This window comes from Salvelinus sp. IW2-2015, linkage group LG10 (assembly GCF_002910315.2).
Source record: "Salvelinus sp. IW2-2015 linkage group LG10, ASM291031v2, whole genome shotgun sequence".
Lineage (NCBI taxonomy): Eukaryota > Metazoa > Chordata > Actinopteri > Salmoniformes > Salmonidae > Salvelinus > Salvelinus sp. IW2-2015.
Window position 1 is genome coordinate 6613523 of NC_036850.1, and position 17720 is coordinate 6631242.

The following is a 17720-nucleotide window of genomic DNA, read 5'->3' on the forward strand; positions in this document are numbered from 1 at the left end:
GGAGTGGCCTGTGGCTAGATTTCTCCCATAGCACATTTCTCTACATGCCATCTATTTGTTTTACATTTGTATGGAAACAGTGAAAAAACGAATAGCCAATTAGTGTGTTTTCTATCCCTGCTTTAGATAAATATATGTTTCTGCTGCTGAGGACAAGAATCCCCTCGTTTGTGTGGTTACGTAATGGCCCGAGAGTCCCAGTGCTCATGGCTTTAAAGCCTTTGGCATTCGGGAAGGCAGGCAGCAGCTCCCACCCACCCACCCACGGCAGGCAGGCAGGGCAGGGAGAGTTGGATCGATGGAGCGCCCACTGACTTATTCAGCCAGCTGTCATCAGCTAAGTCAAGTCAGAGGAGCTTGTTCTCACTCACTCTTCATGAAGTTTCTCAGTTATGTTTTTCTCCGTTCTGTCTGGCTGTCTGAAATAAATTGTCTGGTGTTAGTGGAAGAATGATTTGTTCTCCCTAGCCCCCCGGGCCTGCTTTGTTACTTCGAAGAACAAAAAAATATAGCTTAGATATCATCCAACATCGGTAAAATGTGCATTATGACCAAATAGTATTTTCTACACATAGAAATGACAAACCTTACTAACAAACCAAAAGTTTACTAACAGCAATAGTTAAGTCTAGACAAATGTTATGTGATTTTGGAGAGGAAATTTGGGGAATTATATCTAAAACATCCCTAAAGACATTGCAATTCATCAACAGCAAAATTGTCTCTAATTTATGTCAGCCATTTTAATGATCCAACCATAATCTTACCCAGAAAATCACTGTACATGCAAGAGAGACCTACAACCGCATCTATATCGTGAAGCCCTAATTGTGATCTGTAAAATTCAGTAACCGCATTCCGACACGCAGAGCACCACAGGTGCATAATAACCAAACAAACATCACAAGAGGAAGAACACACACAGTCCTCCCCTTGGACATACTACCTTCACTCACAGGCACACATACTGTACAGTACACCACTGCAGCATAGACTCCACGTCCCTATTGGGGAAAGCCTATTTTTTATTTATTTTATTTAACCTTTATTTAACTAGGCAAGTTAATTGTAAATTCTCATTTACAATGACGGCCTACACCGGCCAAACCCAGACAACGCAGGGCCAATTGTGCGCCGCCCTATTGGAACCAGTTGTGACACAGCCTGGATACGAACCAAGGTGTCTGTAGTGACGCCTCTAGCACTGAGATGCAGTGCCTTAGACCGCTGCGCCACTCGGAGGACCAATTATTATTATCCCTGTGTGTTTACTAATGGTAGAAACAGTTGTTTCAATCAGTGGCTCATCTCCTAGTACACTGTTGAGCAGGGATCATTTCAAGAGGGGAATAAAGACTAGAACCATAGGATGTGTATGTGTTTATATTCTCTTGTGTTGAGTAAATGACATGATCAAACATGTCTAAGGGGGTTTACAGCAGGAGCTCGTATATGGCCGGACCTCTAATAGCAGCACTACCTCAGTAGCGAGGTAGCATGTTACTGTACATACACCCTCTCTCTAGGATACCTAGTAGAGATGGATCAGCAACGATGCACACGTCGTCTTCGCTACTGAGAAAGCTGCATTTTAAGCTGCATTTGAATATCCGGCACTTCATATGCGTTGGCAGTCTGAAGCAGCGTGAGAGAAATGTTTTCTGATTTGCCCACAGGCAGGCTTCTAAGAGGAAGAGGCAGTTTCCTCTCTCTGTACGTTTTCACGAGAACCCTGACATCTTCCTCAATCAATGATTTGTTTTTCTTTTCCTGCAACCCATAATATTTCATTTTCTGCTCGGTTGAAAAACTATTTAAGGCTGCTTGTTTTCTCAAAGAAGTGTACTTTTTTTCATTCACATTTCAGTTTTACTGGTGGTTTCTCTCCAAGCCAAAACAGCCTATCAATGTCTCACTGCGTTCAGTTTGACATGAATCAGAACAAACAATGATTGTCAGATGTTTTGGGTGATCGACTGTTTAGGGGATTAGTAATTCAATCAGCCCTTTCTTTGATCATGACCATCCTCTTGATTAATATTTGTTTCAACTACAGTTCACAGGTTTGTACTGATAGCCACCTTTATACCTTGACCAAATGCTAATTGAGTGGAAAAGTGGTCGTTTGCCCCCCTAAGCAGAGATCTGTTGGTCATTGTGTAGTCAAAGTAACCTCTTTAGCAACAGAAGGCACTGGGACCATGGGCACTGGAACCAGTTGGGCAGAGGCCAACCATCCTAGAAAGCCTCATCGAAAACAGCTGTGGTCTAACAGCAGCAGCCTGTCAATCTCAGCTGTTGCACAGACGTCTCACCGTCTCTGGCTGTCTGATTTCTCAGCTTATTGGTCACCAAAATATCTCACATTCCGTTGTCTTACATTGTCCTAGTTTTGGGGGATTTGGGTAGCACTTTGTATTTACAGCCCAATTTCGCTGGCAGATGTAGGTGGTTGTTGTGGGATWGATTTTTTTTTTCAGCCCCATAATTCAATTTTGCATGTCTGGTGTAGCCTTTCTGTTTTATTATATAGAATAATGCAATTAGACTTTTTAATTTATTTTATCAAGCATGCTGTGCTGTAAGCGGCTTTGTTTCGGAGCAGGGACGTGTTGTTGCTGATGAAACTGAAATGAGATCAGGACAGAGGGAGAGAGTGGCCTTGTTTGGGAAATAGTCTCATAAAATAATAACTGTCCCCCTCTTGGTCCTAATACTGTCGATATGATTTCTTTATCTATCTCCTGAAAGTTTGACCCTACTCCCACCATGTATTCTGTTCTTGGCAGCTTTCACTTGGATTGTATACTTCAACTTCCTTTCAGATTCACAGCTAGTGTGCTGGAGGTCTAAAATGTAAGCTTTTCACAGGCCAAATACTCTAATGGTACAGGAAGTAATTCCTTGCTAGTTAGTACAGGGTCTACATCAGGTTAAATGCAGACTTTGATTAGTTATCCGGCTGGAACCCGGGGTTTCACATGTACAGGTACCTAAGGAAATCTATCCTCAAATTGATTATCCCACTCCTGCTTCTCACTTTACACAGTGGCTTCCTTACATTTGAAGCAGAAAATGTAGGGGCTTGTAAACCAGATGCACACTCATGATATCCAGCACCTTCTCTCTATAGTACTTAATGTGTATCATCATCATCATCATCACACACTGATATCCCATAAATGCCTCTAACTGTCATGGGGTGGAGCAGTGGCGCGGTTCTGAGTTTGGAACAGCTGGAGGAGAACAGGCCAGTCACCCAGAGACTGCTGRGTAAAGGAGCCCTGAGGAAGAGCTCTCATTATCCCTTTTATGGAGGCATTTTAGGACCGTTGGCAAAACAGTTGAGGCTTCAGCTCTGGCTCGTTGTAAACCCAAACATCTCTGTCCAAACGTTCTCTATTCCAGTTCTTAGTCTTGTTCTAAGTGTGTTAAAGGAGATTCTAGCAAAACTGCACTCACTACAGCTGGACGTCGTACTGTACTTGCTAATGAACCTCATCTGCTACATAATATCCAAGACAATTATGAATAAGCAAACAGTGCCCATATCCAATTACTGGTTCAGACACAGGTTTGAGTTGGGCCTGTCCAAGCATATGTCAAAATAACTTATGCATAACATATGCATGTGTCTAATGTTGAATCATTCTGATAATATTTGCAGAGCTCAATGGTTATAGGAATCTTGAAGGTAAGAATGTGGTGAGTAATGATCTGAGATAAATAAGGGCTGTTGCAGTAAGGGTCATCCCGAGTTGACGAGAGTCGTTCCACGAGACTTCATGGGGGCAGTTGGCAGAATGCTATGTAGGAAGTAAGAGAGAGAACAATAATAGGAAATGGAAGAGGTGCTTCGCCTCCTTTAGGGATTTGGGCAGGTCTTCTTGCGACTGGCCTGGTGTGCTTGTTGTAAAGCAGACAATTTGACAGGTTGAAGCAGTAGCATGTCAGGGGCTGCCGTTCCAGCGATTTTAAGTGTCATGCACTAATTTGTCTCTCAGATATATTATTTTTGCCTGAGGGAGTGAATAGAATATCCCCTCTTTCTCCCGCTCTTCTCTCTATCCATTTTTTTTCTTTCAGCACACCAGTCCATCAACTGCACTGTTTACACACCAGAAATGGTATTTGGAAATAAACAGTATGTGTATATTACCTCCCGGCATGAGAATGAAGAACAGTCCATATAAGATATCCACTTTTGTGCTATATCTTCCCAATTTGATGCCTGCCAGCATTTTTCCTAGATCCATGGTACTACCCCAAAAAGAGCCATTGCTCAGTTTCTTATCAAGTATTTCATTTCCCTGTATCATACTTATTTTAATTAACGGTTGTAGCGGAAGGGTCGTTAAGTGTACATGATTTATCAGTGTCTCTCACAGGCTGCTGATTTGCTGACTCTGCTGCTTGTCCACTGATACTGGGGATTAATGGAACATGGAAACTTATTTTGCTCATTCCTTCTAATAAAATGCAGTTCATTAATCCTTCTAATAAAATGCAGTTTGGGATTAACGGAACATGGAAACTTATTTTGCTCGTTTCCTTCTAATGAGATGCAGTTTATTAATCTTCTAATAAGATGCAGTTTGGGATTAATGGAACATGGAAACTTATTTTGCTCGTTTCCTTCTAATAAGATGCAGCTGGGGATTAATGGAAATGTATTTTGCTCGTTTCTTCTAATAAAATGCAGTTTATTAATCCTTCTAATAAGATGCAGTTTATTAATCCCTAATAAAATGCAGCTGGGAATAATGGAAAGACTTATTTTCTCGTTTCCTTCTAATAAAATGCAGTTTATTAATCCTTCTAATAATGCAGCTGGGGATTAATGGAACATGGAAACTTATTTTGCTCATTTCCTTCTAATAAAATGCAGTTCATTAATCCTTCTATAAAATGCAGTTTGGATTAACGGAACATGGAAATTATTTTGCTCGTTTCCTTCTGATGAGTGCAGTTTATTAATCCTTCTAATAAGATGCAGTTTGGGATTAATGGAACATGGAAACTTATTTGCTCGTTCCTTCTAATAGATGCAGCTGAGGACTAATGGAAATGTATTTTGCTCGTTTCCTTCTAATAAATGCAGTTTATTAATCCTTCTAATAGATGCAGTTTATTAATCCTTCTAATAAAATGCAGCTGGGGAATAATGGAACATGGAAACTTATTTTGCTCGTTTCCTTCTAATAAAATGCAGTTTATTAATCCTTCTAAATAAGATGCAGCTGGGGATTAATAGAACATGGAAACTTATTTGCTCATTTCCTTCTAATAAGATGCAGCTGGGGATTAACGGACAATGGAAACTTATTTTGCTCGTTTCCTTCTAATGAGATGCAGTTTATTAATCCTTCTAATAAGATGCAGTTTGGGATTAATGAACATGGAAACTTATTTTGCTCGTTTCCTTCTAATAAAATGCAGCTGGGGATTAATGGAAATGTATTTTGCTCGTTTCTTCTAATAAAATGCAGTTTTTAATCTTCAATAAGATGCAGTTTATTAATCCTTCTAATAAAATGCAGCTGGGGAATAATGGAACATGGAAACTTATTTTGCTCGTTTCCTTCTAATAAAATGCAGTTTATTAATCCTTCTAATAAGATGCAGCTGGGGATTAATGGAACATGGAAACTTATTTTTCTCGTTTCCTTCTAATAAGATGCAGTTTATTAATCCTTCTAATAAGATGCAGTTTGGAGTTAATGGAACATGGAACTTATTTTGTTCGTTCCTTTAATAAGATGCAGCTGGGGATTACTGGAAATGTATTTGCTCGTTTCCTTCTTAATAAAATGCAGTTTATTAATCCTTCTAATAAGATGCAGTTTATTAATCCTTCTAATAAAATGCGCTGGGGAATAATGGAACATGGAAACTTATTTTGCTCGTTTCCTTCTAATAAATGCAGTTTATTAATCCTTTAATAAGATGCAGCTGGGGATTAATGGAACATGGAAACTTATTTGCTCATTCTCTCTAATATAAATGCAGTTCATTAATCCTTCTAATAAAATGCAGTTTGGGATTAACGGAACATGGAAACTTATTTTGCTCGTTTCCTTCTGATGAGATGCAGTTTATTAATCCTTCTAATAAGATGCAGTTTGGGATTAATGGAACATGGAAATTATTTTGCTCGTTTCCTTCTAATAAGATGCAGCTGAGGACTAATGGAAATGTATTTTGCTCGTTTCCTTCTAATAAAATGCAGTTTATTAATCCTTCTAATAAGATGCAGTTTATTAATCCTTCTAATAAAATGCCGCTGGGGAATAATGGAACATGGAAACTTATTTTGCTCGTTTTTCTAATAAAATGCAGTTTATTAATCCTTCTAATAAGATGCAGCTGGGTTAATAGAACATGGAAACTTATTTTGCTCATTTCTTCTATAAGATGCAGCTGGGGATTAACGAACATGGAAACTTATTTTGCTCGTTTCCTCTAATGAGATGCAGTTTATTAATCCTTCTATAAGATGCAGTTGGGATTAATGGAACATGGAAACTTATTTTGCTCGTTTCCTTCTAATAAAATGCAGCTGGGATTAATGGAAATGTATTTTGCTCGTTCCTTCTAATAAAATGCAGTTTATTAATCCTTCTAATAAGATGCAGTTTATTAATCCTTCTATAAAATGCAGCTGGGGAAAATGGAACATGGAAACTTATTTTGCTCGTTTCCTTCTATAAAATGCAGTTTATTAATCCTTCTAATAAGATGCAGCTGGGATTAATGGAACATGGAAACTTATTTTTCTCGTTTCCTTCTAATAAGATGCATCTTATTAATCCATCTAAGATGCAGTTATTAATCCTTCTAATAAATTTCTAATAGGATGGAGTTGGGATTAATGAACATGAAATATTTTGCTCGTTTCCAACTATAGGTATGCAGTTTATTAATTATTCGAATAAGATGCCATTTATTAATCCTTCTAATAAGATGCAGTTTATTAATCCTTCTAATAAGATGCAGTTGATTAATTATTCTAATAAGATGCAGTTTATTAATCCTTCTAATAAGACATCGTTCTAATAAGACATCAAACAATACACTCACTGGTACAAAATCTTGTCCGCAATATTATCACTTAAGTTAAAGGAAAACACTTGTCGGTCTCATACATTTTGTTTCTGATTCATACAGGGGACTTGTAGTGAAGATGTGGTCCTTCTAATAAGATGCAGTTTATTAATCTGTCTAATAAGAAACAGCTGATAGATGCATTTGAATGGTGCGGTCTTCCCAGAAACTAACGGCTTGACTATCTCTAGCTATTCAATGTAACCAGGCTTTATGGAGGGCTTGCAACACTCAGGCCACAATACTATTTGGGTGTGACTTAAAGACATGCTCTGGAACTATGGCGACTAATAAGTATTTTTTTAACCTCCCATTTAGGGCTGAATGTTGAGTTCATACATGCATAATCTATGAGCAGAATTACTGTTTTAGCTAAAGTAGCTATAAAATCCCAATTTCTTTGAAAGCGACTGTTTTTCTGGAAGCTGTGCTGCGCCCTTTTCCCCTAAATTTCCCCCACGCGGCCCAGCCCCGTAGCAATTAAAGTTATAGCCAATGAGCTTCAGCCCCTTGCCATTTGAGTGGCAGCTAGCAAGATTCACACACAGCAGAGCAAGAGAGAGCAATGACGTGGTGCAGATATCTGCACATATGTGACGCTGTATGCAATTTTCGGGACCACTTTTAGCTCGTCAGCACTACTTTCAGTACTGCATAAAAAGTATACAGAAGAACTGGATAATTTCTTTCATTTGTGTTTATAGTAGTAATAATAATAAAACATTTCATTTTTATAGCGCTTTGAATTTACATTTTATTTTTATTTAACTAGTCACCTACTGTGTCGTCTCATATCTCTACATAGGCAAAATATATATACAATAAAAACACCATACATTTAGAATCAAGGCAGGAAATAGCAGTATTAGGCTAGGTGCTAAAAGGACTTCCCAGGTTAGGACTATAAGAAAGACAGTCAGTAGAAACGTGTTTTAAGGCTCGCTTTAAAAGTTCCAATTGCACTGCTCAGATGAGTTTGCAGGCTTGAGAAGGTGGTTGATGGCTGAGAAAGAGGATTCTGAGGTTAGCTTTGTTGTTGTCGATCATGGTGGAGTAGAAGGCTGATCGTGCTGCTTTTAAGGCAGCAGAATAGCTTCTTTGCTTGGTGGTCTTTGTAGGCCAGTAGATGGACAGTGAAGCCGTCCTTCCTCCAGCGCCTCTCAAGCTTACGGCCATGAGTCTTCATTCTGTGCGGTTCATCAGTGAACTGGGTTGAAGAGTGTTGGATGGTTACTTTCGTGTTTATTCGGGAGCAGCGATGTTCAGGGTATTACCCATAGTGCTGTTATACAGGTTGACCATGTCGTTGGAGGGCYAGCTCACTGCAGTCAGACTCAAAGGTGGGCTAGATGTGTTCCAGGAAGAGGGATGGGTTAAGTTTCCTTAGGTGGCAGAATTGAAAGGCCCCCTTTGGGCGGTGGAGCGGAATGGGAGCAGTCAGACCATGTCACAGGCTTGTGGTCAGATACACCAAGTTCGAGGACATCCAAGTTAGAGGCAGGGACATCTCCAGTGATAATGTATTGTGTGTCGACGATTGTGGGTGGGGAACATTTACATGTTGCACATGGTTTAGGCAGTCCAGCATGTTAAGGAAGTCAGCAGCCGTAGAGCACTTGGGTGAGTCAACATGGGGGGCGGGGGGGGGGGCTCCTCCGCGGCCGCGCGCCTTTTCAATGTATTTATATCCAGGCGGAGCTGCCGCATCTAGATGCTAAAAGTCCCCCTCTTTGTGCCATTTTTCAGTGAGGCAGATCAGGTCAAAATCATTCTCTGAGATAAACTCATACAAAAGAGGAGACTTGTTAAGGCTTGAAGATTGAAGAGTGCACGACGTGTGAAGGCATTGGTGGAAAAACGTTCATTACATTTTGGTTGGTTCACTGCTCTCTGTATGGACTGTATTGGCTTGGAGTGGGTGACGTTGCCTGAGGGTCAGCCTGCAGAAATGGCCAGGCCCGTGATCACCTAACTTCGGTACTCTCATCGTTAGTGCATACAGTAGCCTTTGGTTTGTTAATTAGTCTCCTACCGCCTCGTCGTCCTCACCATGTTTTCCGTAGGAGCCCGAATCGAGAGACTGTTCTTAAGGTCCTTACTCAGGGTTGTTTTAATCTGTTCAAAACTTCTGAGGAATCCTTCTGTGTAGTAAATGAAGTTGGCTGCCATTTCATGAAGTTGGCTGCCGAGTCTTTTCATCCAGCCTTTGGTCCAGGAGATGAGGATCTAGAAAGATCTAGCTCGGCTGGTATTTGAATCCAAAACAATTTGCTAGTTGATTGGAGAGGTTGGCGAAGTAGCCAAATATGTTAACTAATTTAACGTTGATGATTTAAAAAGCGAAAAATTCACGTTCTATACTTGATAAGCTATCAGAAAAACGAAATGTTGATAAAAACAATGCGCTTAAAAAACACTTTTTAATAAATAAAAAAAATATTTAACATTTATTTAACTAGGAAAGTCAGTTAAGAACAAATTCTTATTTACAGTGACTGGGTTAGCTGCCTTGTTCAGGGGCAGAACGACAGATTTTTAACTTGTCAGCTCGGGGATTCAATCTACAACCTTTTGGTTACTGGCCCAACGCTCTAACCACTACGCTACCTGCCGCCTCCACTTAAGAAATAATTATGGATAATTTTGCCGCATTAAAATACCGAGGCTGCCTCTAGGTGAACTCCAGTGCCCATCTGTCTCTGTTTAAAGATTTAATCCAATCCTACTGGACAGGAATGTTTTAAATGTCATTTTATGGTTCAACACCAATGGAACAGACAATTATTGGTGAGATTCTCAGACCAGTCCGGTATTATGAAAGCCATCTCGACTGTTTCACTGCGAGGTAAAATGATGTACGTTKTATTTATACTCTACACGGAAGATAGCTGGAGTGCTTGCCCTGAATTGATTTTTATCCGATGAAATCAGTTGTGGATGCATCCAGGTCTGACAACCTGCCTCAGTCAACGTTGTGTTATTTTGAGCTATGATGCAATGAAGCGGCACTAAAGATGTTTCATCTTAATGCCGGGGACCATTGTGAGGGATCTGCTTGTTGGTAATGTATGGACTGCTCATTCTGTCTAGCAAAACATTTGGTTTTATGATGTACAATACATCCTTTTTTTGCTTGAAATACTGTAACTTATTGAAAGCTTTAGCATATCCTKCTGTGTAGGTCTGACATGACAAGTGGAACATTGGAACTGACCATTTTTAGTTCTCTGATTTAACATACAAATATGACCAAATTATAGAACATTAATGACGACATGATAGTRCTGACTCATTGTACAATGTCCCTCTCTCGTTCCTTTTCTTTATCTCTCACTCTCTCTCTCTCCTTCGTCTCTCCCCTCCAGAGATGCCCAGTCAGACGGAGACGGCCCCCCTGAGCACAGTGCTGTATTTGCTGTCAACAACAATCGGGGCGGTGGTACCGGTGGGAGCCGCGACGGAGAGCGGCCAGGGTGAGATTTGGCAGGGGTTGGCCTTTGAGGATGGTGTGTGTGAGAACAATAGCTAGGTATATGTGGCTTTCAGAGAAGGGGGATGTGCAAGTCGAGTTTTTTTCTTCAATGAGATATGTAAGTCTTCTGTCTAGCAGGAATTCTCTGAACTGTGCTTACACGTCTGTCAAAGTAAAGGGAGCACTAGTTCTTTGTGTTGACATTGGACTCTCCCCTTTTGCTCACAACAGTAAGTTGTTTTTCAACAAAATGCAATGCCAACACTCAAGTGTCATACACACACTTACATCCATATGGCATTTATCAGCGTTGACCATGTGGCTGTGTTTTGCAGGAGCAGYAGGGCCCCCTTGAGGTCTGAAAGGGACATGGGACTTATGAATGCCATCGGTCTCCAGCCCCGTCACCCTACCCCCGTTGCGACATCACAAGGCACACAGACACTCGTCCCACAGCTTCAGAATGCCGAAACCCAGACACACACATTCCGGGCCTCCGAAGCAACAGACAGTAGGTCTACCTATATCTATACCCATGTCTCTCTCCCCCAGTCCCTCCAGCATTTACCCTGTCTACTAGATCTACAATGACTTTGGAAAGTATTCAGATCCTTGACTTTTTCCACATTTTGCTACGTTATAGACTTATTCTAAAATTGTTTTTTTGTTTTTTTWAAATATAAATCCTCAGCAATCTACACACAACACCCCATAATGACAGTGAAAACAGGTTTTCCAATGTTTTGCTAATTTATAAAAAKAAAAAACAAACACCTTATTTACAAAAGTATTCAGACCCTTTGCTATGAGACTCGAAATTTAGTTCAGGTGCTCCCTGTTTCCATTGATTATCCTTGAGATGTTTCTACATCTTGATTGGAGTCCACCTGTGGTAAATTCGATTGATTGGATTTGGAAAGGCACACACCTGTCTGTATAAGGTCCCACAGTTGACAGTGCATGTCAGAGCAAAAACCAAGCCATGAGGTCGAAGGAATTGTCCGTAGAGCTCAGAGACAGGGTTGTGTCGAGGCACAGATCTGGGGAAGGGTACCCCAAAAAATCTGCAGCATTGAAGGTCCCCGAGAACACAGRGGCCGCCATTATTCTTAAATGGAAGAAGTTTGGAACCACCAAGACTCTTCATAGAGCTGGTCGCCCGGCCAAACTGAGCAATCGGGAGAGAAGGGCCTTGGTCAGGGAGGTGACCAAGATCCCGATGGTCACTCTGACAGAGCTCCCGAGTTCCTCTTTGGAGATGGGAGAACCTTCCAGAAGGACAACCATCTCTGCAGCACTCCACTAATCATGTCTTAATGGTAGAGTGGCCAGACGGAAGCCACTCCTCAGGAAAAGGCACATGACAGTCCATTTGGAGTTTGCCAAAAGGCCCATTAAAGACTCTAAGACCATTAGAAACAAAATTCTCTGGTCTGATGAAACCAAGATTGAACTCTTTYGCCTGATTGCCAAGCATCACATCTGGAGGAAACCTGGCACCATCCCTACTGTGAAGCATGGTGGTGGAGGCATCATGCTATGTGGATGTTTTTCAGCGGCAGGGCCAGGGAGACTAGTCAGGATGGAGGCAAAGATGAACGGAGCAAAGTACAGAGAGATCCTTGATGAAAACCTGCTCCAGAGCGCTCAGGACCTCAGACTGGGGCGAAGGTTCACCTTCCAACAGGTCAACTACCCTAAGCACACAGCCAAGACAACGCAGGAGTGGCTTCGGGACAAGTCTCTGAATGTCCTTGAGTGGCCCAGCCAGAGCCCGGACTTGAACCCGATCGGACATCTCTGGAGAGACTTGAAAATAGCTTTGCAGTGACGCTCCCCATCCAACCTGACAGAGCTTGAGAGGATCTGCAGAGAAGAATGGGGGAAACTCCCCAAATACAGATGTGCCAAGCTTGTAGCGTCATACCCAAGAAGACTCAAGGCTGTAATCGCTGCCAAAGGTGCATCAACAAAGTATTGAGTAAAGGGTCTGAATACTTATGTAAATGTGATATTTCCGTTTTTTATTTTAATACATTTTCAAAAAATCTCAACTTGTTTTTGCTTTTTCAATATGGGGTATTGTGTGTAGATTGATGAGGGGGGAAAACGATTTAATCAATTTTAGAATAAGGCTGGAATCTAACAAAACGTGGAAAAAGTCAAGTGGTCTGAATACTTTCCGAAGGCACTGAATATCGTTTTCATAATACTGAGCTGTTCAACTATGTAATGTCTTAACAGGTAAGTCACAATATATATATATATATATATATGCAGAGAGCCCAACGCTCCCCTCAAGCATATTGTAAGAACTTTCAATCACCCCATCACTGAATTCACAACTAGGTTCCATTTTACTGCACAACACTTTCTGCTGTTCTGTTTCAGTGCATTTCTACAACGGCTGGGTTTTTTCATTAATGGGGAATTTGTTCCTCGTTGCTGTCAGGAAATACAACCTGGCAAATTAGTAGCGTCATAATTGAATTCACTTTTTATGGAATCCTTTTCATTTGACGAATTTGGCATTTAAGACTTAACCTAATTGCAATCAGTCTTAACAACCTCCTTGACCTCATTCCATACATAGCGGAACAAAGACCTCAAAGGCATGCACCAAAGGCKTATACAGTACCTGGCAACAGGAAGCAAATGCTTGTTTAGTTAATTAAAGGTACATTTCACAATTTTTCAACTTCCTATTCATCATCTTCAGCACCACCCCAACATCAACATACTGTATGTGAAAACGCTGTGTTTCTATATTTTGTGGTAAAAAAAGATAGAGTAAGATAGTGTCTTTCCAATGACATCATCAACCAATTAGTAGGCAATGCCTACTCATAATTGGTTAAAATCACATGATGCACATCAATGATGTCATTGGAAATACTTATACTTCCTCTCTTTTTTACTACGAAACAGAAAGSTGTCATTTTCACATATGTTGAGGTGGTGCTGGAGATAATCAATGTGAAGTAAAAAATAAATAAAAAATAAAAAAATTAAAGTGAAATTGCCCTTTAAGACAATAACCTCGGAATTGCCCTTGGTTCCAAAGTCAGGTGAAGTGGACCATTACTTGTTTGTTGTCCCAGTGGTAATATAGMAATACCAATTACCCGATATCTCTGCATTAACTGTCTTAGTAACAGATCACAGAAATAGATGTTGTGATATTGGGTCTCATCCAAAACCCGTCTCTCTTGGGGCACTGAAATATAATTTTCATTACTGTATCTTCATGTTTCCCAGTGGCACATCTGGGAACGTGAGCGCTATCAGAGAAAATGAGACCTGCATGGTCCACTTTTGTGTGTCTGGGCCTTCTTAAGGTACTATCTAAAGGTGTTTTAGACTCAATTCCATAAGAGTCAATATCCACAAACAGAGCACCACAGTCCATTTCGGTTCAGCTGGAATGTTGTACACAAGGCATTACGTTGCGAGAGCATTAGCACACCTCCATTTTACTCATTACAAATGAATGATTGAATCAAACACCTGGCGAGAAATCGAAAACAAGCTCTCATGCCAAGCCTTTGCAATCAAGGGCCTTTCACCTTTCGTCCAATCGTATCCGGCACTTAACATTTATCTCTGTTTCTACTCCCCTATTGTTGTTAATGTACCGATGACTGGTATAATGGTTATATAGCATAGCAAGGGGATAGASATCCACTGTACTGTATGTAGGCGTGTACTAACTACCTCACTTGGAACCAGTTCTGACCGTGTCTGTTCATTCTGCCATGGTCCTCGTCATACAGGTTGAGCTATGAGAGGATTCTCTGACAGGTGTCCAGGAGTTCGACGGTAATTAAGGTTGATTGCTTTGACTCCAACCCGCCGCCCTTCAAAAGTTAACTGCTCAGACGCCGCTACTCACCAGTGGAAATGTGCATATTTCTTGAAGTGGAGTGTTTTCCTTCCCATAAAAAAAAGACTTGAGTCCCTCTTATATAAGAAACGCTAGAGGTGAAACGCTGTAAAATAATCTTACATAATACCTACTTCCTTACCCAAACCTGAAGTTAGGTTTCATCATATCTAATATTATCTGATATATATATATAATCCAAGGAGTTTTCAGTGGTAGATGGAGGTATTTGTATGCAAGTTGTGTATTTGACAGTTTTCCCCAAAAATTATGGAGGTACGAAACGCCACTATCAGGATGCCTAATATTATTCATCACAAGGAAAAGGTTTTTAATGATTTAAAACCTGAATTTATTCATCATAATATTACTGGTGTGTGCAAATTGACTGTAGGTCAAAATAGTCCCAACGAATGGACAACTTTGCAATTGCGTTTGCCTGTTGCACTGTTGGGCCTGGTGCAAAGGGAAATTATATTTACGTATCATTCGGATCTGAATCATCCATCCACATACTGTGGGCTGGCTGGTTTGACTAATCAGCATCTCCACGACTGTGATGCCTTAAGTGACTCTTTAGCAGCTCTCTCCAGTGCATGCCTGATGGAGTGTTGCCGTTGGATAGAGCAGGCATTGGGAACACGCCTCCGCACATCGCATTGAACAGCACACTCCTCGGGCCCAATTCTTGTTCAGCAGGTTGTATTCAAACATTGCTCGACGTGTTCATTTGAAATGGATTAGGAGCACTGTTGTGAGAGGATGATCGCATTTTGTGATAATAGAGTCATTACACACCTACCGTATTTATGCCTTGGCAGTCGAGCCTTTGTGCTTCAAAGAATAGCTGGCTCAAAGAACACTCGGCATGACTCTTGCCCAGGGTCTTACTTTCACTTTTGTGTAAGACCTAATATGTCATTTTAGTTAAGTAGGTCTGATTTATCGTATTCCCGAATGATCCCTAAGAAAGAAACCAACCAGCACTTCTGTTACACCCACCCGGCAAAGTGACTTTAGCCAAGATTCCGTTTGAGTCGAGTCCTCCAGCCAGTCAGACACCCTGTGTATTGTGCGGAGGAGAGTATTAAACACAAGGTGACACTTCGCACCTGCTTTCATTAAGCAGCGACACACTTCGGAGAGCCCTAATAGCCCACCGCACAGGTAAATCAGCCTGCAATCAATTTGTCAGGACAGTGATGAAGCTAAAGCGCCTGAGTTGCATTATTAGGCCAAATGATCATTTACTCCACGGAGCGGGAGAGTCAGAGAGACTATAGGAAATGCTCAGCGCTGGTCCTCTGATGTGCCAATAGAGGCCGTGTGGGTACGGAGGAAACGTTCCCTCAACACCTTCTGTATTTTTGGGGCCACGCTTGGGAGATGACACAGGGCAGAGCAAATAAGCAGACGCTCTCTTACTCCACCGAAGAGGATTTAAATGGCGCCTCCCGCTGTTCGATGGGGATATGGAGGATAGACTGAGGATATTTGACTAATCAACAGTAGCAATAGAGGACACCCAGGACTATTTACTATCTGGGTCGTCAAGAACCCCCTCCAGTTTAATGACTGGAGACTTTCAGTATATTGAAAAGTGTGTAATTACACGGGTTATACCGTATATGTGTGGGGTGAGGGAGAAATGATCTTTCAAATCTTCAGTTTACTTTTTTACTGAACTATGGTTTAATGGTTTGAATGAGAATCATCTTAGATCTGAAACGTCACCATACAGTTTTTGTACTTTACATTGTTTGTTTCTTTGTGGTTAACCAACCAAGGCTCATCTGTCATCTACTTATTAAGAGGAGGCGTCGTTAAGGTATATGGGTGGAATCCATCACTGAACACATCCTGTCATCCCTGCTAAGGCGAAAACCTAAATGGATTTGTACCTGTCAAGCTATACTGTGGGAAAACTTCCACTCGAAAAAGGTTCTGCAGTTCAGTTAGCAGGTGGACAGGTGACACACTGAGAGTGCTACTCACACAGCCTCTGGCCTTGTGGTGTCGAACAGTCAGATAGAATTGGTCTTATATCCAATTCCCTGATGCCATGTGAGTTTTAGTATAATCCCCTAGCCTTGTCAGTCTCTGGTTTGATTGGATCTCGAGGTGAAAATAGTCACGGCAACATTCACCTTTGATGTCACAATCAGATATCCACGATTTTGGAGGTATGAGAGAACATGTATAGGAGAAACTGTCCCTAGTCCAGTTTTGCATACGAGAGATGTTTTGGCTTCTAAAAAAAAAAAATTTTTTTTACTATCCTCACCCGCTCTCCTCATCGGCAGACGGCAGCCGCCCAATGCAGGCTTTCATCTCTCCACTTCGCAGATGAGGCAACAAAATACTGCACTAATCCGATTCCTCTCCCCCTCACTGAGACTACACATTTCTTTAGGAAACATGTTTGAGGGATATGGTTAAACACAGCACAGGTTTCTCAGTCAGAGTAAATCTATATTTCTACAAATATATCATTGTACACAGTACATATCCATCTCCTTGACGTATTTCTTTTTTGGAGCAGATCACCTTGAACAATTCCCTTCACAATGAGCTTGTTTTCGGGGGATTTGAATGAGTTTGAATGTTTACCTGGGTAAACGGTTGTAATCTGACTGGATGTAGTTTTCCTCTTACATGATGAACACAAGATTCTGTTGGCGTCACCAAGGCACGCATGTATTCTAAACCGTATAAAATGAAAGGTAAATGTACATTCTCCCCCAGCGAACAAGGTCTCAACATGTGCTGCGTTTATTTCCTTCCTCCCCGAGTTGGTGGACACATAAGGGACCTTCATCCAGGCAGCAGCACAGACACGACACCATCTCTGTCAGCCGAGGCCTCCACAGAGGCCAGCACCACCTTGGCTAACCCAGGTAACCCCATCCAGTCCTCCTCCTCACACCTTATTCTCAGTGTAAATAGAATCGTATCTCAATTTGTGGGGTCATTATATGCCACAAAATAGTGTTAAAAGTCCAGACTATCTTTGCCTGAGAGCAAAACAGCTGCCAAATAGGAGACATAATGTAGCTCCAGGTGAGTCAGAGAAAACGCACACGAGGTCATCTCAGTTCTTTGTCTATGATCTCAACACCGTTCTACCACCACATCATTAGCAAGACCAGTCAGTCAACAGGGGTGGTTGGCTGTGATAAATACGTTTGGTCCTTGTCTGAGACGATTGTCAGTACTCACTGTCTCCTTCTCTCTGGGATTGAGGAAACGGAGGGAGGAGGC

General features: G+C 41.3%; 1 protein-coding gene across 6 annotated transcripts in view; it reads left to right on the plus strand.

Moving 5' to 3' along the window:
- Positions 1-17720, plus strand: part of LOC111969216 (activating molecule in BECN1-regulated autophagy protein 1B) — a 101648-nt gene that overhangs the window by 78009 nt on the left and 5919 nt on the right. For 4 of the 6 annotated variants that reach the window (XM_023995213.1, XM_023995216.1, XM_023995214.1 and 1 more), the window contains 3 exons: positions 10470-10577; positions 10912-11087; positions 17252-17356. In XM_023995213.1, coding sequence (XP_023850981.1) covers positions 10470-10577; positions 10912-11087; positions 17252-17356 — 389 coding nt within the window. Of the gene's footprint in view, positions 1-10469; positions 10578-10911; positions 11088-17204; positions 17357-17720 lie in introns of those variants that run through there. The other 2 variants (XM_023995217.1, XM_023995215.1) reach the window with 2 other exon arrangements.